Genomic DNA, 21,065 nt, shown 5'->3' with positions numbered 1-21,065 from the left:
AATAACTTGTGCAGGTAGCTCTGTTATTGCACTGAAACCTTGTCAGGGCTGTCGTCCTGAAAACAGTGGGTTTGTATGGCAGGAATTTCACTTGTGCATCATGTGGAGCAGCTCCTCTTGGATTTGAAGACAAAATGGTGGCCTCCTCCTGCCTCTCTGGCAAATGAGGCATTTCTTTTACAGATGTAGGTAATTGAGCACATCACCTGGTAGGAGCACCATGGCCCTGCCACAGGACAGTTGATTATATCTAAGAAATGCATGAAGCCCTTTGAGTTCAAGCCAGAAGAGCAACAGCAGCTTCTGAAAGAAGGCAAGTAGGGAAATTAAGAGCAGCAGACATCAGGCTGCAGTTCCAGATATCACAGGAGGTACCTGGTTCCAGTCAGCCATGGCAGGTGAGATATGAGGAAGGGAAGCAGGCAAAGCCTGTTATCCCAGAAACAAGTAAAACAAGGACTGGTAAGGTATGCTGGGGCAAAAGAGCAGCTGTAAGTGAAGCACGCCAGTCATTCCTGAGCAGGACTGGCAACAGACAGGGGACTGCAGTAAGACTGGATGTTTGGATGCTCTGCCAGCCTGTGAGTTCTGTAAAATGCTATTGAGTGAAGCCTGAGTCATTTCTTGTAGCTGGAGCTGACTGCTGTGTTTGAATGAGAGTGTGTCAAGGCTGCTCCTTGCAGCTGCCAGCTGAGCTTTAGAAGTATGATGTGGCATTCTGGGTGTTGAGATCAGCCCTGGTAGCTGCTGTCATTTGCTTTGTCAGGAAAGCTGTGCCTTGTTCAGCTGCTCCAACACAAAACCCCTTGAGGAGATGATGCTGTGTTTTACTCCCCACTAATGGGCTCTTTGGTTTTGATTGCAGGGAAGTGGGAGTGTCCTTGGCACCACTGTGATGTTTGTGGCAAACCTTCTGTTTCTTTCTGCCACTTCTGCCCAAACTCTTTCTGCAAGGAGCACCAAGACAGGACAGTGCTAAATTCCACCTTGAATGGACAGTTATGCTGCTCTGAACACGTTCTTGGGGTGGATTCTGTGGAAACTCAGAAGACTGAGAAACCCCGCAAAAAACTGAACAAGTTCAAGCCCAGGAGAAAGAGGAACAGATGGATGAGAGCTGAATGCAAATAGTCATGGACTGCAGTTTCTACTGCTAACACTATCTTGTAGATAAGTTGTGAATATGACCAGGGAAGGACACAATTTTACGTATATTCTGTAAAGGTTACAATGGGGGTGGGTGGGGATTGTTTTGTTTTGTTTTTTTATAAATCCACTGAGCCAACCACAGCAGTCTTCTGCTGCTTCTGCACTGATAACGAACTGCATAGTTCAGCAAACTTCAGGACAAACCAAACTTATTACTCAGCATTACAGTTACACTTGAATTGTTACGAATGTAAAATGTTCCCTCCAAAATACTTTGCAGGTTGGAGGTAGGTTAAAATCAAACCAGGTAGGCGTAAACATAGTTTTTTTGAGATAGTATTTGTCAACCAACAGATGTTTAAAATAGTATATCCTTGAAAGAAGTTGTTAGTTCTCAAGTCCTTTTGAGTAAGAAATGGCTTGGTCTGTGGTCCCAATGAGATTTGCTTGCCTTGTGTGTTTCTGAGCAGGTGCTTGAATGCCAGGTGTGTCCCTCACTACAGCCACACTACAGCAATTGGTTTGTGCTCTTCAAAAATTATTCTTAGCAATCATGACCATAAATATCCCTCCACCAAGAAATGTGGTGCGTGGTGGGAAAGGCACGCCCTGTACCAGAGAGGAGGAATCTGACTTTGTGAGAGGTTTTTTTCTATACTGTTTTTTCCTGTATTTCATCCCAGCAAAAGATGAAGTTACTTGATCTTGCAGAGCTGTGCAGGTCTGGACTTAAATGGATATTGTCTTGCAATCTAGGCCCAGGACTTAAATGGATATTGTCTTGCAATCTAGGCCCAATACTTTAGGATTTTTGTGTCTTAATAAAAAGAAACCTTTCAAAAGCTATTACTTGGAAAAAATTACTTGCTTGTTTGGGTTTTTTTTCTCAATGGCAGGTTAAATGCAGAGGCAAACTTTTCTTTGGAATGCTTGGAGTCCAAGCATTTCAACTTTGTGATAATGCAAGAAATGCCCAAAAGGGAGCAAAACTACCCCCATGAATGAAACAGAAAGCGAAACTTAACTAAAGTGTAAAAACTAAATTCAAAACAGGTAAAAGTTAAATAGATTTTTGAAGCAGCATGTAAGAATTTTGATGTGAAATTTAGCCTTACTCTGTTCCTTTGCATAAACTGGCTATTTGACAGACTGAAATTTTTTGTTCCATTTCTAGGAGCTCTGCTCTTGACTAACCTGTCACCACTGGGTTGTGTCAGCAAAGCTGTTTTGAATTCCTCACCCCCATTAGCATGGGTGACTCACAGTGAGGTGAACATACAACACTTACTATTGACAGAAATAATACTGGAACTAGGAAAAAACAGTAAAGAGAAACATCTGTGCCAGTTTTCCTCCCAGTGCACATCCTTGCTGTGTGATCAGGCAGCATCCCAAGCACATTTTGATTTTTGCCATTGTGACCCACCCTCCATAAGCACCTCCATGTCCACTGAGCCATTTGTGTATGTTCTAGCTTAGTTTGCCCTTCATAGTGCAGGAACTCTGTGTAGCCCTTTTGAAAATGAAGCCTTGCTGTATCATGGAAGTGTATGGTTTTTTCCCAAGGTATTTCTTCAGGATTTGATTTAGTTCTTGGAATTGCCAAAACCCCCATTTATTCCCAACATGTAAAAAGTCTGGTTTTATTAGAAGATACTAATTGAAAGAGGTTATAAATGTTGCATTGCCCTATGCTGAACACTTTGGTTTCTGTTTTGTGACCAAAATGCTTTGTTTTTTGAATCAGTTTTTATAAACACTGTTGGAAGGTTAATTTTTTTTTTAATAATTTTGAAGAAATAGCAGAGTTCAAAATCAGGGGAAGTGTTACATGTTTGCATATTTTGAAATGGTATGCCAAGCCTTGCACTCAAGTTAAAATTCAAGATTCTTTAATTGATTTTGAGGGAAACTTTTTCTCTGCCATGCGGCTGAAGAACAGTCCTGTGCATAAAATTAAAACCAAAAAAAAAAAGTTATTATGGATGTTTCTTTAATATTGGGTTTCAAGGGAAGGAAAATGAGGTCAGGTAGTAAAGCAGAAATATTTTCCTCATTGCTTTAAAACAAAATGAAGGAATTTGATGTCATTGGGACAACTCTTTGAATACTATACCATGTAAGGAAGGCTTTGTAAGAATACCTTTAAATAAGTTATTATAAAATTTTTCCTTTACATTCCATTGCTTTCATAATTTGTTAATTTTTTTTTTAGTTGTTTTGTTGCTTTTTCCTCTCCATGTGTAACAGCTCTGTCACTGTGGAACTGTGATGCCCCAGGTCCCAGGAGGCACAGCCTGCAGTGCCAGCAGCCCTGGGCTCTCAGGGGGCTCCCCAGCACATCCAGCAGAGCAGGATGCAGGACAGACACCCCTTCTGTCTGTCTGTCTGTCTGTGGGGACAGAGGGACTGTTCCACAAACAGATCTGAGCCAGGGGCTGTTTGTCCTTCTGCTTCTTCTACCTCTCCCCGCTCTGCTCTGGGCCCTGGGCGCTCTGCATCGCTGGGGCTGCAGACCTGGAGGGCGCTCTGGGAATTCCTTCCTGGGCAGGAATGTGGATCAAATTCTCTCTCCTTGATACCCACTGGCCATGTGACCCCCTGAGCTCAGCTCAGGCACTCAGGTGTGATCTGGGAGAGTTTTGGTTTCTGTACCAGGACAGGTGGGGTTTAGGTGCAGTGTAATGAACGCTTCTGTACCTTTGCTCTGCAGCCTGGGAAAACAGGCTGAAGTTATGTTTAAGAAAGAAGACAGAAGAAAAGTTGTGACATTGTTTTCCTTCTCCCACTGTTCAAATCCAAGGTAAAACAATCCTTAAGACTTGAGCTTTCTCATGATGCAACTCAGTACTTTTTAGCATTCAGCAACTTGAAGGATTTTCTGCTATAAATTAATCTAAACAACATTAACTTTGGCATATTATGTGGCCTTAAATGATGTTCTTTGTGTCTTGCCCATCAAAGTAGCAAAATGTCTTTCCTTTTTTAGCAAAAGCTGATACATGACAGCCAATTTCAGAATTTGTTGTTCTTTTATCACATGAGCAAGCATGGAAACAATTTTCAGTTGAGTATGTTAGATGTATTTTCATACAACCTAGGAAAAGTAATCAGAGTAAATGTCTGTTTTGTTCAATAGCTTTGTGTTCATGGTCAGGTTTTAGGAGGTTTTTTATTTGAATTACTTGGAAAAGCAAAATATCTTGAAAGACGTATTAATGGGATTTTTCCACATTGTTGAGTCTCATTATTCCATGTCTGACTGCTTGAGAAACTTCAATGTCTTATTAAATGTTGAATTTTATTCCTAGTTATTTAAGAAGTTGCTAAGTCTCTTTTGTAAAACAGCTCTATGTGCTTACTTTGGCACCTTTTTTTTTTCTTGAAAGAGAAAAGTGGAATTGCTACATACTGAGCAAGCATGGTTTGGCAGTGAGGGAACAGGGCTTTTTTCTTTCATAGGGAAAACTTGCACTTCAGGCCTTCCTAAGAGATGCCCTGGAAATGCTGTTTTATGCTTCCACAGAGGTGATAATGATTGTGCTGTGGCTGTTTTCACATTCTTGCTTGTCACAGGACTGCTGACATTTCTTCCAGTCCAGTTTTTCCAGTGCTGCTCTCTGTTGCTGATAATTTTACAGGCTTTTGTGCCACTGAGCTGGGGCTACCCAGCCCAGCCAGCTCTGCTCCCTCTGGGTCCTTTTGCTGTCACAAATGCTGGTCCTGCTTGCTCAGGTCTGAGTTTGACTCTTTGGCTTTTTCAGACAGGTTTTTTTGGGTCTGGTTTGGCTTCACCTGTGGGGTCTCCCACGTGTGACAGCAGCTACAATTTTTAAAAAAAGCATCTCAGAGATCTGCTTTGGTGCTGGTGGCTGATGCTTCTGCTGAGGTCACCTGGTGCTGTGCATCAGGATTGTGTCCCTGTGCTGCTCTGGGGGAAAGCACAGCCTTGGCCAGGGAGAAGGAAGCTTCATGTCTCTCCTAAATCAGCAGTGGGAGAGGCTGCATGGAGCTCTGCTGGGCACTGGGGAGGGCTGTAGGAACCATCCCTCTTGCTGCTGAATCAGAGCAGAATCACAGAATGGTGTGGGGTGGAAGGGACCTTAAAGACCTTCCACTTCCAACCCCCTTCCCCCAGGCTGCTCCAGGCCCCATCCAACCTGGCCTTGAAAACTGCCAGGGATGAGCAGCCACAGCTCCTCTGGGCACCCACAATGGCTGATGTCCCACTTTGCACCCAGTTCCTCACCTGATGGAGATCAGAGAACTGATATATTTTATAAATTCTTTTAAACACTTTTAACACCTTCCCTGGGGAGAGGAGAATGAGCAGCTGAGGGCAGGAACCACTCAACCCCCCACAGCTGGGTTCCTTCAGCCATCTCTGCTGCTCTAAGATTCAGAGAGAAGTAACACCTGCCACCACCTCTGTGCAGAGCTATTTAAAATCGTGGATCTTTTAGACAGAGATACTGTTTTTACTGGCCATGGAGAGCTGCTGAAGCACAGCACTGGCACAGAGGGTCACAGGTGGCTGGGCTGGGCTCACACAGTGGGAATGTCACTGCAGCAGGAAAAGGAAAACAAGGTGGGAAGGTTAAGAGGCCACAGGTACTGGTTTCATGGAGCAGCTGACACTGGCTCCAGTACAGGTGATGTTGAATTTTTTCTGGGCATTTCTGACTGCCTGGGATGCTGGCTAAGAGAAAAACATAACAGGGGACACAGAGCAAACAACAAGAGTCAACCAGCCACACACAGGAATCATCTCTGGCAAATACAGATCACATTAGTTTAACCAGATGGTTACACGGGGCTGGGTGCACAGAGGAGGGCTTGGGGTGTCACAGCAAACAGGTACAAACCACTCTGCTGCTCTCCTGGGTGAGGGATGCAGTGCCAGGACCAGGGACAGAACTTTGCCCAGGCATTTGGGCAGGGGTCCCCTACAGCCCCTCTCCTCAGCATGCAGAAAGGGGCAGGGCATTCTCTGTGCCTGCACCATGCTGCTCCTTTGTAGCTCCACCCTGAGGCCACCTGGCAGCAGGAAACAAAAGGGACTTTTGTCCAGGAATCAACCATTTCTTTAGTTGCATGTTTGTACACAGCTTAAAGGAAGGGGAGAGCTTTAGGATCCCTTCCCTTGACTTGTGCTTATACTAAAATTTATATTTTGTTCCCCATTTTAGAGAATGGGGAACAAAATAAAAAATTGCATATTATCAAAAGGAGGTGTACTCATGTTAGTTTGTGCTTGGTGGAAACGAGTGTTGTATCAAAGGGACCTCAATAACTGGAGCAGTTAATAGTCAGCTCAATAGAGCAGCACTCTGTTGAGCTGACTATTAAAAAATGGAGAAACAGATAGGATTGATTGCTTTTTGGGGCTTTTTCCCCCCTGATGAAAAGAGAAAAGTATTTATGAAGGAAAGTATTTATGAAGGAAGCTGGGAATTGGAAAGGCAAGACTTTTCCCACCAGCCCAGTGCAGCAGAGCAGGGAGCTGAGTTGGTTTGCACAAGGAGCCACCACTCAAAAACTGAGTTTTATTCCCCAGCACTGACTTAAGCTGTACAGAAGTAGGTTGCTCGTGGTTGAACACCTTGCCCAGAGGCAGATCCCTGCTGCCCCAGGGGAAGCAGAGGCTGCTGGCCCTGGCAGAGCTACCAGCCAGCATAGACGGGCTCCGTGTGCTCCGTGCCCCCGTAGGAGCCGGGCCCCGAGCCCCGCGGCAGCAGCGGCGACTTCAGGGAGCTCCTGCCCTGCTCCCATCGCCTCCTCAGGATTATCAGAAACACAACGAGGATTCCACCTGGAAAGAAAGGAAGGAATGGTAGTTGTTCACAGATGGGAAGGTAAAGTGTCAGGTGATGTTTGCTCCAAGGGTTCTCAGCTCAGGTATTCTCTTCTGGTAAAATAAGGAGTTTTTTCTTCCTACATACTCTGTCCCTCTCCAAAAAGAGGGGGGAAAAAAGGTTCCACTAGCACTGATAACACTCAGCTTCAGCAGTTCAGCTTAGCTCTGCAAGGAAGAATGACAAGTTTTATGAAATAATTCAGTAACTTGATTTCCTACTCTCATTTTCTCGCTGGAACTGTTTTCCACTTGGCATCTTATTCACTGCAGACCCCACCAAAAGGATCTTGTTGAGAAATTAATTTGCTCTGTGCAGCACTTACACTGAAGCACAAGAAGTAACTAACCTAGATTAACTCTGAGTCTAGACTGAGATCAGGGCTGTCAGAAAAAATTACTTTTGGATTGGGCATAGACATGGAAGTAATTGGCAAATCTCAAGTGGTGCAACATTCTGTTCGTTTGTTTCTGGCAGAAGCATCATCCGAGAAAACTGATCTGAACAGAAGAGCACAAATCTGTCTGTGTGATGCAATATGGCCAGACAAATACACCCAAATTTCAGTTGTGTGAGCAGACAGCCTCATGGTAAACACTTGATCTGTGAGACCAGCCGTGAAAAACTCGCGGGTTCCTGCGTGGGCTCCTTCCTTCCCCCTCTCTGCTGCAAGCTCTGGGCGAGGCAGGAATGCTGCTCCCTGACCCTCAGACTTGTTTATCACAAATGCTGCTTAATGGGCCATTGTCCCTCTCTGGGCAGTCCTTTCATATCCTCCAGTTCAATCTACTTTTTCAAATTACCACTCGCTTCAGATGGCATCTGCTTTGGCAGATTTTTGGACAACAGCCTGGCATGAGTGGAGAGGGGTCAGTGGAGGACCTTTCTCATAGCTCCAAGCCACAGCTTGTGAGAACAGCCCTCATCTGCTCCCCCCAGGCACTCCAGCCCCATGGGGACAGCACTCAGAGGGTGCTGCTGGAGCTCCTGCAGACCCTGCTGTCCTTGTCCCCTCCTCACTGCCAAGAGACAAATGTGATGGGAACACACATCTTGTTGGAGAAGCAGCTTCGCAGTGTGTCTTGTAGCACATGCATTTAACCTCTCCTCTCTCCTTTTAACAACAGCCAGCCAAGTGGAGTCTTCAGGAAGCACATGAAAGTCTTCATGGGTCTTCAGGAAGCACATAAAATACACTTGAAACAGAAACTGTGAATGTGAGGCTTGTTGGATATTCTTTATCCTCTGATGCCTTACTCATCTCTATGACTTGGCTCTCTTGACACAAGATTCTCATCTCTGGTAGTGTAAGTGGGACTTTGGGATTTCTCTTCATCTCTCTGGGCACAGGAGACAGATTCCTCCTCCCAGCTTCCTCATCTGCCCTTCTTGCAATCCACAGCACTAATAGCTGCTCATTTTCATCATAACTCTCTGATTAAACCTCCCCTCAACTTTGATTAAAAACGAGATAACTCTATTTTTCCTTTTCCTAAGACTAAAAATGCATATTCATTGTTTTGGAATGATTATTCATGGTGCAGATTCCCATTTGAAAAGCTCACCCACTCATTAGCTTGCCCCAGTGAGCTGATTCACAGCAGGTGGCATCTGGAGGGATGCTCCCCACACTCAGCAGCTCCTGACTCTTGGATACAAGGAACATTTGGCATCAGTGCAACAGCACTGTATGAGCCAGCACCTCCCCATTCTGCTGAATGCTGTGGCATGACTTAAGGCAGGAATGCTTTCAGGAAACACACCAAAAGGAATTTGTCCTTTTTCTTACTTTGGTGCAGCCAAGGAATACCTGTTTGAGAGTCCACACACATCCCTGCTTCCCAGGGACAAACAACAAGCATTCAGCACTGTGCCGCCTTCCTTCAGAGCCAGGGATGGGACTGGCACGTGTGCCACCTTCCTTCAGAGCCAGGGGCAGCACTGGCACTGAGAGCAGCCAGAAGGACTTTCATTAAAATCCTGCTGTCCAGAAACACAGAACACACCACGCAGAGAGTGCCTGGTTTAACACAGCTGCAGAGGGGACCCAGACTGACCTGCTGAGAAGGTGGCCAGGACAATGACCGTGGCAGGGGTCAGCTGGCAGGAGTCCCCTGCCTTGTACAGGAACAGCTCCATGCAGTAGGTGGGCTCCACACTGCCCTGGGGGCAGAAGGCATCAGGGGGGCACTTCACTGGCTTCACATCTGGGCTCTGCCCAAGAGAAGAAGTAAATCAGCACCAGCAAACTGCAGAAGGTGAGCAGGGCAAAGGGAGGTGACATTTTAGCATTAGAGGGGGGAAAAAGATAAATGAAGGAATGACCCTGCCATCATTAAATCCAGCCCTGTCTGCCCCAGCAGTGTTGGAGTGTGGGGAGGAGCAGAAGGTGTTGTTACACATCAAGTCTGTGCCTCAAACCCCTCGTTAATGCACACAGCATCCCCTCATACCCCAGTCAGAGCAGGCAGCTCCAGGCACACTCCTGGAGTCATTTTAATCATCTCCCTGCCTCAGAGCCCTGTCTATGTTTAAGAGAAAGGAAGCTCAGATTACAAGAAAAAAGGCAGTGTTAATTGAAGGGTATTTAGCTTGTGTGGGACAGCTCTGGCCAGCACAGGCTGTCCCAGCTGCTCACAGGGGACTCACAGGGCAGTAGTGATTTTCTGGGCACAGCTCACAGCTCTCCTTGCCCCGCTGCAGTTGGTACTCTCCTGTCCTGCAGGCCTTGCATCTGTTGTCACTGGCACCTTTGAATGTGCCTGAACAGCAAATAAGCACAATATTAAGATTTGAGACTAACCCCCAGGACCTTTGCAATTGCATATGGATGAATCAGCTTTCAAAGCCACGGGGAGAAGGAGCATTAAGTGCTCATGTGCATAACAAAAGCTGAGCCTGGACTTTGGTCCTGGTTTGGTGGCAAAAAAATCAGAGCAGAACAAACAGGGGCAGAGGGACTAAAGAATATTTGGGGTCAGACCTTGGCAAACAGAGCAGTGTGAGCAGGAGTACGTGGGAGAAGGGTTTAGCAGTGAGTTCTGGCTTTAATGTAGGGGAAGATGGGAGCTGGAGGTCAGCACTGTTCCATCCTCTCCAATTCTGGATTCAAACACCTTTTCCAGCTGTTTGAAACTTGCTGAGCAGACTTCAAAGCACAGCTCAGTTTCCCAAGCTTTGTGGGAGAGACAGGTCACAGAAGTTCCAAGTCTCACAGTGGTAAAATGCTTTCCTGCAATGTTTAAAATGCAGCTGGGCTGTGAGACACGCCCGGGGCTGTGTCCAGGGAGGCTGGTCCCTGCCATGGGGGCGGCTGAGTGCCCTGCCCAGCCCTGCCAGCCCAGATGAGGCAGCCTGGGGTGTTTCAAACAGCACAGGAGGGAGCTTGGCCATTCCCTCACATCCCCTCCCCGTGTCCCTTCGCCCCAGGCTGCCCCTGCAGAAAATCCATCTCTGACAGCAAGGCTGGGCTTTCCTCAGCAAGGCCATCACCACGGGCAGAGATGCCCTTTGCTGGAGCTGGTACCAGCTGTGGATTTGGGCTCCCTGGAGTGCCAGGGACCAGCTCAGCCCCAAGGCATTCCTGAACCAGCCTGGCACAGCACAGCCTCCACCAGCACCCAGACAAACCCCCTGGCACATCCTTCATGCCAGGGCCCAGCTCTGCCCGCAGGGCACCTGCAGGGTCAGCTGAGATGAGTCTGGAATGAGCCTGGAGCTGGAGCTGTGATCCCAGAGGGCACAGCCTCCCCCTTACCTGCCGGGCAGGTCTCACACGTCTCTGCTGCCTCCCGAGGCGCCTCCTGTCCCCCGGGGCAGGGCCGGCAGCCGGAGCAGCCGCTGGTGCTGCAGGGAGAGGAGCAGGACACGCTGTGGGATCAGCACTGCCCAGCCCACCAAAGCCTGCTCTGACAGCCTGGAGGCTCCAGGAAACTTTGCTGTGTTGTGGGTGTCTGTCTGTCTGTCTATCTGTCTGTCTGTCTGCAGTGCAGTTTGTCACACAGAACCACAGAATGGTCTGGTTGGAAGGGACCTCAAGTGTAGGGGGATAGAACATAGAATGCAATCTTACCCCCTAAGGAGTTGAAGCTGGGTTAATTATTTAGTATTAGGAGCAGGCCTGATGTTAACAGGCCACAGCTGTAGCCAGTAAGAAGAGTGTTATAAAAGAGTGGGTTGGTGGGGACTGGAGTTTGTTGGCTGCTGCAAGGACAAGGAAGTGTTAGTGCCTGGAGAAGCTGCCTACAAGAAACATCAAGGAGGTACAAAACTCTGGCAATATGGAACCTTTGCAGTGTATGACAATAGAACTCTTGCACTATAATGACAACACTTAAGGATGATCTCACTCTGACCCCCATGCATGGTCAGGGACACTTGGCCAGGATGCTGGAAGCCCCATCCTACAGCTGAAATGGCAGGTGACTTGTCTTTGGGCACTACATTCCTGGTTCCAGCTCAGTGGGGGCTAAAAGAACCCCCCTCCCTGTCCCTGTGAGCCCCTGCACCCCAGGAGCTCCTTACTTGCAAAATGATCCTGGCTGGCAAGGCAGACAAAAAGCTGCATTTTGCTTGGAGCTAAAATAGCCTGGAAAAGAGAAGGGTAAGGCTTCAGGATGCTGCCTCTTTGCCCCACCTCGTTGTCACTGTGCTGATGTCCATTTTACAAACAAGCAAACAACTCCCCACAAGAGGCTTCAGGTGGCATTTCAGGACATTTGGGGTTATATTTGTCCAAAGCTCTGAGAGAGCAATGGAAGTTCCCTGCTGCCCCCTGCCACGTTGAGGATGCATGGAGGGCTCTGGCAGATTCCCCTGGTGGATCTCACATCACTCAAAACCACACCAAGGAGACAGAGAAACCTGTCACCCTCCCCAGCACCACAGCCTGAACTGTAATGGAGCTGGAACAGGTGATTCCAGTGCCAATCCCCAAGTTATTCAGCTGGAGCAGGTCTCTGGCCAGGGGGAGCCTCTCTGGTCACCCCAGCACTTCCAGGCCTGCCCCAGCCCAGGAAGTCTGGGATGGATCTTCTTCCCTGCAAAAGGAAGGACACAAGACCCACCAGCCAGGATGGCTCTGCTGGTGCAGAGCTTCCCTCCCTGCCCCACGAGGACCAGGATGGGCAGCAGGACAGGTACAGACCCTCCCCAAAGCACAAAAAGGAGTGAAGTGCCCCAAAGTGCCCAGGGACCAGCAGGACCCAACTTGTGAATCCCACCACACCAACAGGAAAGCTGAGAGAGCAGCACTTGGGAATTCAGGTGGGTTTGGAGGTGCCTGATGATGCACAGCATGGTCACTGCCCAAATGGGACAGAGTCAAGGTTCAGAGGGGAGCTGGATGTGGTGTGGGTTAAGATCTGCCTCAAACCTGGATTTGCACCAAGCAGCAGAAGCTGTGGCACAGCAGGATGAAACCAAACCTACCTCCCCTCTCCCTGCAGGGAAAAAGGAACTTTTTACATTTACACTTGCAGGATTTAGGGGCCAGCCCCACAGACCCCCCTGCAGTCTAACACAGTGTTTAAATCTGCTGAGCAAAGGGAGGGACAGACCCATTGCTGTCACCAGCCAGGTTTTGTTCCTCCCAAAGTGAGCAAGTGACAGCCAAGGTTTGGGCACAGCCCAGCAGCTCAGAGGGTGGATTTCCAAGGAACAGTTGTGCATGTTCAAGCAGGACCCATTTTGGGTGCAGAGGAGCTGCTGCACTGCATGTGCTATTTGGAGTTTTGCATAAGCAGGTGCTGTTCTGCACATGCTGTTACCCCCTCTGCAAACACTGCACCAGGCTGCAGTGGCATTGGCCAGGTGCAAAGCACCCCCTCTTTAAAACCCCCGTTTTAATGTGTGGAAGATAAGGAGAGTATTACACTTAATATTCAGACTGCAGAACATTGCCTAAATGAAAACAAAGATGGTTTTAGACTCAGTTTTGCTATCAGAAATAGAGAATATTTTGTTTCCTAACAATGCTCCCCCCTTGTGCTAAAATTGAATTTCATAAAACTTTTTTCATTGCAGAGTTACCATTAACTTGTTGCAAAAACAAGCATGACTGAGATCTGCTCTTTTCATTTTAATAACAACAGAATAGGGAAGAGATCTGCTGGGCTATTTTTAGCCTGTTTACCCTTCAGTGCTTTTAAGTTACCTGGTAATTGCATCTGCCCCTGGGAAAAAGCATCATGTGATGAAAATGCATTTGGGTTGAACACAGACCAAAGCCTACCTTGCTCACAGGCTCTGCAGGCTGCAGCCCCAGACTCATTAGCAAAATGTCCTGGTGGGCAGGGAAGGCACACAGAGCTCCTTGGGAAGCTGGGAGGGAAGGGAGCAGAGAGGAACACAATTTTCAATCACCCAAGCCTCCATCCACTTGGAGAAGACAGAGCAGAACATGACACTGACTAGTCTAGAAATACAGCAATTATGAAAAAGGAGTCCAGGCAGAAAAACATTGGTTTGAACTCACTTGAATGTTAAAGGTCCACTAAAAACCTGAATTTTTCTGTATTATTAAATTAGAGATGCCCTGTGCCTGTGGGCAATATGGAAAGGGACCATCTGAATTGAAGGTCTTGAAAAATATGCTGTGGTCAGACTTAAAACCCTTGGCTTGAGTCAGACTCTTAAATCCACTCTTGAAAATGGAATAGGGAAGGTGCTTGCTGTTCAGCATCCATCAGGGATTTCAAAAGGAGCTGCTCCTCCCTCATTGCTGGGAATCAGGAGCTGAAAAAAGGACCTAAACCACAGGCAGTGACCTGAGAGAGCCCTGACCTTAAACAGCAGGGACTGTGGGAAAAGGGAGGGAATGTGTCAGGAGGAGGGGAGGAAATGAGTGAGGCAAAGGCAGGGAAAGAGGAAACTTTTACATCCATCACTACCAGAGCCAAATCCCCCTCAATTCCTTATCAAAGGAATTTGATAAGATACTCAGAGATGCTTTAGAGGAAAACAAGGACTTGCTCTTTAATTCCTTCAGAAACTGCAGGGCTGCATGAGATTTGCAGAAAAAAACCAACCAAACAAACAACCAAAAACCACAAAAAAAACCACCAAAACCAACCAACCAAAAAAACCCAAAAACCACAAAAAACCAAACAAGCCAAGACCCCCCAAGCCAACTGGAAGCATAGCAAATGCTTTGCTGAAAACAAACCAACACAGGGCCTGGGCCAGCCAGAGCCTCTCAAAGCTGCAGGGAGGCCAAATTCTCCCAACAGCACAGAAATGTTAAATGGTCCCCTCGAAGCCCTGAGGCCCAGGCAGGCACCAGGAGATGGCCATGCACCCCCTGCACCCCCCAGTCCCTCCAGATCCCCCATTTTGGTCCCTGCTCTGGCACACCCAGCCCAGCAGGGCTGCCTGGCCCTCTCTGGTCCCTCTCCCATGTCCCAAGAGCAGCAGCTCTGAGTGCCCTGGACTCTGCTCCTGGCTGGTTTTTAAAGCAATTTGGGGGTACATTTTTAAGGCAGGTCCTCACAGCACAAACTGCAAGGGCAGAGCACAGAGGGGAGCACAGAGGAAGATCCTGCTGGCACCTCAAGCTCAGGGGCTGCTGCAAACAAGCTGCACAGTCAGGTCACCCTTCCCACAGCCCAGGACTGGTCCAAATGGAGCAGCCCTGCAATGGACACAGCCCTAGGGGGCTCTTGCCACCCCTCCTGTCCTTGCCAACCCACAAAGGACACAGCTGACTGCTTGCAGACATGGAGACAGCAAGAGAAAATCCAATAGGAATGGAGAGCAGCACATGCCCATGTGCCCACAGCCAGGGCACACTTGTAGAGATCCCTGGATCAGGCAGCCCGGTGGAATCGCAAGACTGGGCTCCTGTCCTGTCAGCTTTTCCACACTCTGTCAGCTGAGGGTACTGCTTTAAATGCCAGCAACTCAAATGTAATGAGATGCCTTGGGGGCAAGAAAACAGGGGTTGAGAAAGGAATTGGGCAAAGCAGGGAGATGGAGCCTGCTGGTCAGACATACCCCAGAGAAAAGCTGAGGAGATGAGCCCACACCTCCCTGCCAAGTGTCTCCCCACCACCAAACAACATGTTCCCTCAGGGCAGACAAAAGGCATGAGGGTAAAAAAGGGAAGCCCCCAGAGGGGCAGCCTCAGCACAAGCAGATCCACACCAAGGTTTCCTGATGAGGAGAATTCAGCCTCTGAGAAACAGCCCTGGCAGCACATTTCCTACAGCCTGTGGGAATCCACAAAATCAGAGGGATTTGGGAAAGCTGTGAAAGGCAGGCCTCAGACACAGCAGAACTGTGATTAGAACTAAGCAGCAGCCATGAGATTGGTCAGCAGAAAAATTATTGAAAAAGTAGAAAAGCAAGGACAAATAGAACAATGATCTGTTTATTAACACTTGTCTAGAATAAGTCCCTAAGCTACAGAAAAGTTTATCTAGCAAGATATTAGGAAGTTTGAGGCTTAATAATGGAGCTCTGTGCATTGTGTTTTAAAGCTTACAAGTAGGTATCATATTTGAAATAAGCAAGCATTGTTTTAAACAAAGGTACCTGTGCTTATAGTGGTTAGATAGAACTAGTGTCATGTGCTTTTGCTTTGTCAGATTGGTCAAAAAACTTATAAAGGAAGTTGTAACATTAAGTTCTTGGTCTGCTGCCTGAGATGTGAGCTGATGGCATCTTCCCATTGTCACAACCATGTAATGAGAGTGATGCTGGATAATCAAACAGCTCAAGGCAGGTTCCACAGCAGCCCCGTCCCGATTGTGATTTGCACACAGCCCCCGGCCGCTGATCCCGCCCAAAGGAAGAGACTTTTCCACCTGGGAAGAGTTGTGTGGTTCATGATCCAGCGCCCAGAGTCGGGGCCCAGTCACTCACCTGGTGTAGGAGCCCCGAGGGCAGGGCAGGCAGGAGAGCTGCCCACGCTGGGGCTGGTGCTGCCCCGGGGGGCACGGGCTGCAGGCACCGGGGGCAGCGCACGCTCCCCCCAGGCAGCACGAGCAGCTCAGGGCGCCTAAATTGGGACAGAAAGCCAGGATCAGGATTGCAGGACTTGACTGAAACCCCTGTGTCTGCCAGGACAGGCCACTGCCACAAAGGCAGGAGCCTTGGGATGCAGTTCCCCCGGCAAGGCACTCACAGAGGGTAGAAACTGCAGTGTTCATGCTAATTATGCTGCTGTCCACTGTTAGCAAGCTGCAGGACAGCCACAAGATGATCTAAGGGGTCAAGGCTATCAGTGTGGATCTCCAGTAATTAAGCTGACTGCTTTTTCCTTCTTTAATTTGAGGGGGCCAGGAAAAATTTCCTTGTTTTCCCTCCAACACACACACAAAAAAGACAAAAAAGAAAAAAAACAAAAACCAAAAAACCAAAAAAGAACAACAACAACAACAACAAAAAAACAAAACAACCCACCCCCCAAAAAAGCCAAAAAAACCCAAAAAACCAAAAGAAACAAAACAAAAAAAAACCCAAACCCCAATACACTTATTCAGATCACTGATAATTTAAGCTCATAGGAAGCAGAACTGGTTTGTAAAGCCCCAGAGTCAAGGATCTGCCTTAAGCCTTTTTCTTTGAGCACAGGTACCATGGCATTCCCAGCAGGCAAGTTCTACCCCTCTCTGCTCCACAAAACCAATCCCAGCCACTCAGAGGAATTGGGTGGATTTACTGCAGCTGCACCACCAACACAGGCAAGAGGAGAAGGCCCTGACTAAGAAGATCCTGCATAAAAGGGAGGTGGGAGATAACTCCTGTCCTCTGCAGATTCATCCTAAAGCATCAGAGCTGCTTTTAAAAGGTGCCCTGCAGTGCAAGGAATAAGCAAAAATTTAAAAAAATATATATATACATGTCTTGTATTTTGGAGAATTATTTTCTTTTTTTGAGAATTTTTTTCTGTGGGAAAAAACAGAATTTTTTTCTGTGGGGTGGTGGTGTTTGAAATCAGAACCCGACCATGTTACAACAAATAACTTCTGGGAAAGGTTCTACGATGCACTGCTGAGCACAACAGAGGTTGATCAAGTATTTTCTCAAGGCCATGGAAAAAGGCTGTCTCTATAGCAGAGATTCTCTTTCAAACATTTGAGGCAGCTGGAAATTGGCCTTGTATTTGGCCCTGGAGCCCAGAATGATGTTCTGCCAATAAATCAAACTGGACTGGTGTTACACTTTGTGCCACAGTTCTGACCACTCTGTCACCCCACGGGGAAGCCTCAGAAAGACCAGAACACAGCACAAGGCCAGGAAAGACCAAGCCTCTGATTTCAGGAGGGTGAAATGAATTAAATCCCTCTCCTGCTGCCTGTGCAAGCTCCCAGCACAAGAACAAGAGCCCTGAGAAATCCCTGTTCCTCCAACGCAGCAGCCGGGGCAGGGACCCTTACCTTGGCTGGGGACTGTCCCTGGGGGGCAGGGGACACAGGCTGTCACATTCTCTCTGCTGCAGTTGGGGGCCTGGGGGGTGCTGGGGGGCACAGCTGAGGGCAGCAGCCCAGGGGATGGGGTCACCCCTGGAGGGGACCCTGGGGCACTGCTGGATGTGGCTGTCAGTGCTGAAGTCTGGGAGGGGGGGACAGTCCCTGTGGTGGAGGGCAGAGTCTGGGAAGGGGTTTTTGTGCTTGGATCAGCAGATGGAGCTGCTGTGGATGCAGCTCCAGTGGTTGCTGTCAGTCCAGCTGAGAGTGTTGCAGCAGCAGCTGAGGGAGCAGAGGATGGAGCAGGGGCTGCACTGGGAGGTGCTGGGGTGGATCCAGTGGGAACCCCAGTGCTGGTTGTACTGGGAGGTGCTGGGGTGGATCCAATGGGAGCCCCAGTGCTGGTTGTCTGGCCTAAAGCAATACCTAAGAGAAGAAAAAACATAATTAGTGGTTGAATCCCTTTAATATCGGCTTCTCATTTAGGTCTTTATCAACTGCTTAAACCATGTGTCCTTGTTTGATGTCCAGAAACTCCCCTCTGCTGTGCTCCACTACAGAGCAAGGATGTGAGGCAGCATCTGAGCATGCCTGGCACATGAGAGACTTACCAAGGACATAAATTAGTGGGTCCATGAGGCCACAAATAAGTAAATGCCAATGTCTGGGAGGTCTGACTCATGGGTGTGAGAATTGCCTGAAGCAGCCGGTTTTGTCAGCTCCTTGAGACTGTTTACTGAGATCTCATGACAATCTGATTTAAGATGCTTGTCAAGTAGCTGGCTGCTTTATCCAATCTCCCTCAAACAGATCAAGCAAGGAAAGACATGGGCTCAGGGCTCTTTTAAGCTGTTCTGGGGGTACTTCCAGTAACCAGAAGGGAGCCTGAGGGCCAAGACCTGCTTTAATTCTGAAATCCCTCATCAGAGTGAGGATTAATGAAATCTGTAGAGAAAGGAGGTGTTGCTGCAGCTCAGGTTGCTTTGCTGTGATACAGGGTGGACTGGAACATCATCTGCTGATGGAAGACATCCCCTGGCACAGCGTGGGGAATGTCCTCCAGTTTCTAACAGAGGAAACTGAGGAAACTGAGCATGGAAAGCAGCAGGTTATTGCTAATTTAGCAGTGTGGTACTAAGCAAAGGAAGAAAAGCAAAACCAAAACAGGCAGCTCCTGCCCCAGCAGCTGTGCCACCAGCTGGGTTCAGGAACTCAGGGCAGGGATTTCCTCAATATTTACTGCAACTTCTGAAAACACCCAACCCTACACAGCACCAGTAAGCAACTGGAGCTGCTACTGTGGGGTGTAAATGCTCTCTCCAGCAGCACACACCTGCTAAACCCCCTTGCCAATCCATGCACAGTGCCAGGAAGACACAAGGACTCCTAAGAAAGTGGTTTATGGTTTTGCAGGAGGCCAAAGAGTGCAGCTGACACCCGCGAGTGGGATGTGGGTGAGGAAGGACATGGGCAGGGTGACAAGAGGGGTGACAGCACAAGCTGTCAGGTGTCAGACCCACATCCCTGCAGGCTCTCCCCCAGCCCTGATTCACCCCAGCCTTGAATTTATCTCTCAATTTTGTACCCACCATGCAAGGCCAGGCACTGTGGGCACCAGTGCTCAGCACTACCATGGTACAAACACCAACACGCAGACCAAGCTGAGGGCAGCTCCAGTTAAAATTCTGCACCAGGATCAGGACAGTGGATAAAAGAGGCTTTATAAGGTTGTGATCACATGGAGACAGTTTGCTGGGAGCGCTCCCTCCCGTTGTTGACTGCCTGCTTTGTGCCAAAATCCATCTTGGTGTAGCTACTGAGTAAAGCAGATGAGCACCCAGCCATCTGGGCCACTGCTCAGGTTTTAAAGAATTTACAGAACAGCCTGAGCTGGAAGGGACCCAGAGGATTGTGGACTCCAGCTCCCATATGTGGATCAAGCCCACAACCTTGGCATTATAGCACTGTGCCAATGATGTTCAGCATCAACTGAACTATATCTCATTTTCTTGCTGTGGCCTGAAACAGAGACACCAAATCTGCCAGTGATCATTTTGTAACACCCTGGTTTGCCCCAGGCTCAAATCCAAGGGACAGAGGTGCCAGCATTGGTCCAAGGCAGGGAGAGCAGCCCCACAGTGCCCACCCAGGACACTGCTGCTGTGGCCAAGCCTCCACCCAGGACCAAGATGCACAATTGCCCTCATCTGACTCCCCTCCCCAGGGGTTGAAGCCAGTCTGCTCGCTTTTTCCTCACCTCTGGCAACAAACTGAGTCAGTCCTGAGATCCATTCAACTGACCCTAACATAAACACTAGCAGTAAGGTAAGGGCAATACCAAACTCCCAGGGAAAACCTTTCAGAAGGACCTCTGAGATCAAAGTCTGATCTCCCACAGCTCCCTCCTGACCCCAACAGCTCAACCCTGCCAGCCAGAGACACTGCACAGGTTTCAACAATTTGGACTGCCCATAGCTGGATGAATTTTGTTGTTGTTGGGGTTTTTTAGCTGAATGTTTCATTGGTTGGTTGGATTTAATGTCAAATGGTGGTGCTCTTCAGAGGAATTTTTAAAAATGGAAAGTAGTTTTCCACAACACGTTACCAAAAGTAGTAAAGTTGTTTGCAAAATGTCAGTAGCCATCAATGACATTTGGTAGCCAGTATTTCTTAATAATTTAAACAACTTTTGGAGAAAAAAAAAAAGATGTCAGAAGGCTGGAAAAAATAGTTTTGAGCACTAGTAAAGTGTTTGTGTATCTTACCAGTTATAATCAGTCACAAGTGGGAAAACCAGTACTCAAACAACCTCAGCTTCATCAGACAAAGCATTTTCTCTCCTGCACTTACACTGTTCTATCCCATGGAACAGCAATTTTGCTTTCTAGAGCCTTTTTTGGTTTTGCTTTGTTTTGTTTTAAGGAGCACTGTGAATCACCCAAAGTCTCTCCAGGGGAACATGAAGGATGTGTTATTTTACATGTGACGCCTTGGTACAAACAGGAGCCTTGGGGAAGTCAGGGAAGGATAGAGAGCTGATCTTTCCCAACCTACCAACAGACATCCTGCTCTTTGGGGTTTAAGATAAAGCCTCTGCAAATCCTCATTAGGCAGAGCAATACAGCTCTATTTCTTTTTTTTTTTTTCTTCTTTTCTCCCTGTAAAAGCAAATTTTTGTATTTACCGCAAGCATCCCGCTTCCACCACTGCCTGTGTTTCAACACTTCCCTCCTTCCCTCCTTCCCCCAGCCTCACCCCAGGGCTCCCTCAGTCCCACTATGGCTTCACCCCCTCTGTGCTCAGAGAAGATAAACCCTGTGTTGGGAGGCCTTACCTGCTAAGCACACCATGGTCAAGCTGCACAGCAGAGGACAGAGCCAGGCACTCATTTTTCCCTGAGGAGTAACACAGCCTGTCAAGAGGCGAGATCAGCAGCTCCTGCCCTCACCCAGCTGCTCATTCTGCTCCGCTTTGGTGCCCAATTTTGTCACCTGACTGATCATGTGGCTCAGCCAAGTCAACCTCTCCCCAACAAAGGCGGGTTTATATTTGGAGGCCGCAGCAGGTCTGAGAGGACACGGCCTCCTCGGAGCAGAGCACCCAGAGGAGCAGCTCTGCCTCCCAGAGCTGCAGCAATCCCTGCGAGGAGCGC

At 48.2% G+C, this 21,065-nt stretch overlaps 2 protein-coding genes across 2 annotated transcripts in view; one reads left to right on the top strand and one right to left on the bottom strand.

Moving 5' to 3' along the window:
- Positions 1-4,463, top strand: part of NSD2 (nuclear receptor binding SET domain protein 2) — a 72,403-nt gene extending 67,940 nt beyond the window's left edge. The window contains exon 24 of the mRNA XM_066548726.1: positions 866-4,463. Within this exon, the coding sequence (XP_066404823.1) occupies positions 866-1,131 (266 nt within the window). The 3' untranslated portion in view covers positions 1,132-4,463. The remainder of the gene's footprint in view (positions 1-865) is intronic.
- A 2,218-nt stretch (positions 4,464-6,681) lies between these two features.
- LOC136556175 (multiple epidermal growth factor-like domains protein 9) lies at positions 6,682-20,855 on the bottom strand. The gene is made up of 9 exons (XM_066549224.1): positions 20,748-20,855; positions 17,384-17,839; positions 15,867-16,002; positions 13,237-13,325; positions 11,529-11,592; positions 10,762-10,850; positions 9,654-9,766; positions 9,062-9,218; positions 6,682-6,961 (listed from the first exon to the last, which is right to left on the bottom strand). Exons 1-9 carry the CDS (start codon positions 20,800-20,802, stop codon positions 6,813-6,815), a joined length of 1,308 nt encoding a protein of 435 aa, XP_066405321.1. The 5' UTR covers positions 20,803-20,855; the 3' UTR covers positions 6,682-6,812.
- Between the last annotated feature and the right edge of the window lie 210 nt (positions 20,856-21,065).

The sequence above is a fragment of the Molothrus aeneus genome, chromosome 4, assembly GCF_037042795.1.
Source record: "Molothrus aeneus isolate 106 chromosome 4, BPBGC_Maene_1.0, whole genome shotgun sequence".
Taxonomy (NCBI): domain Eukaryota; kingdom Metazoa; phylum Chordata; class Aves; order Passeriformes; family Icteridae; genus Molothrus; species Molothrus aeneus.
Note: the sequence above shows the minus strand (reverse complement) of the source record. Positions and strands in the feature narration are given on the sequence as shown.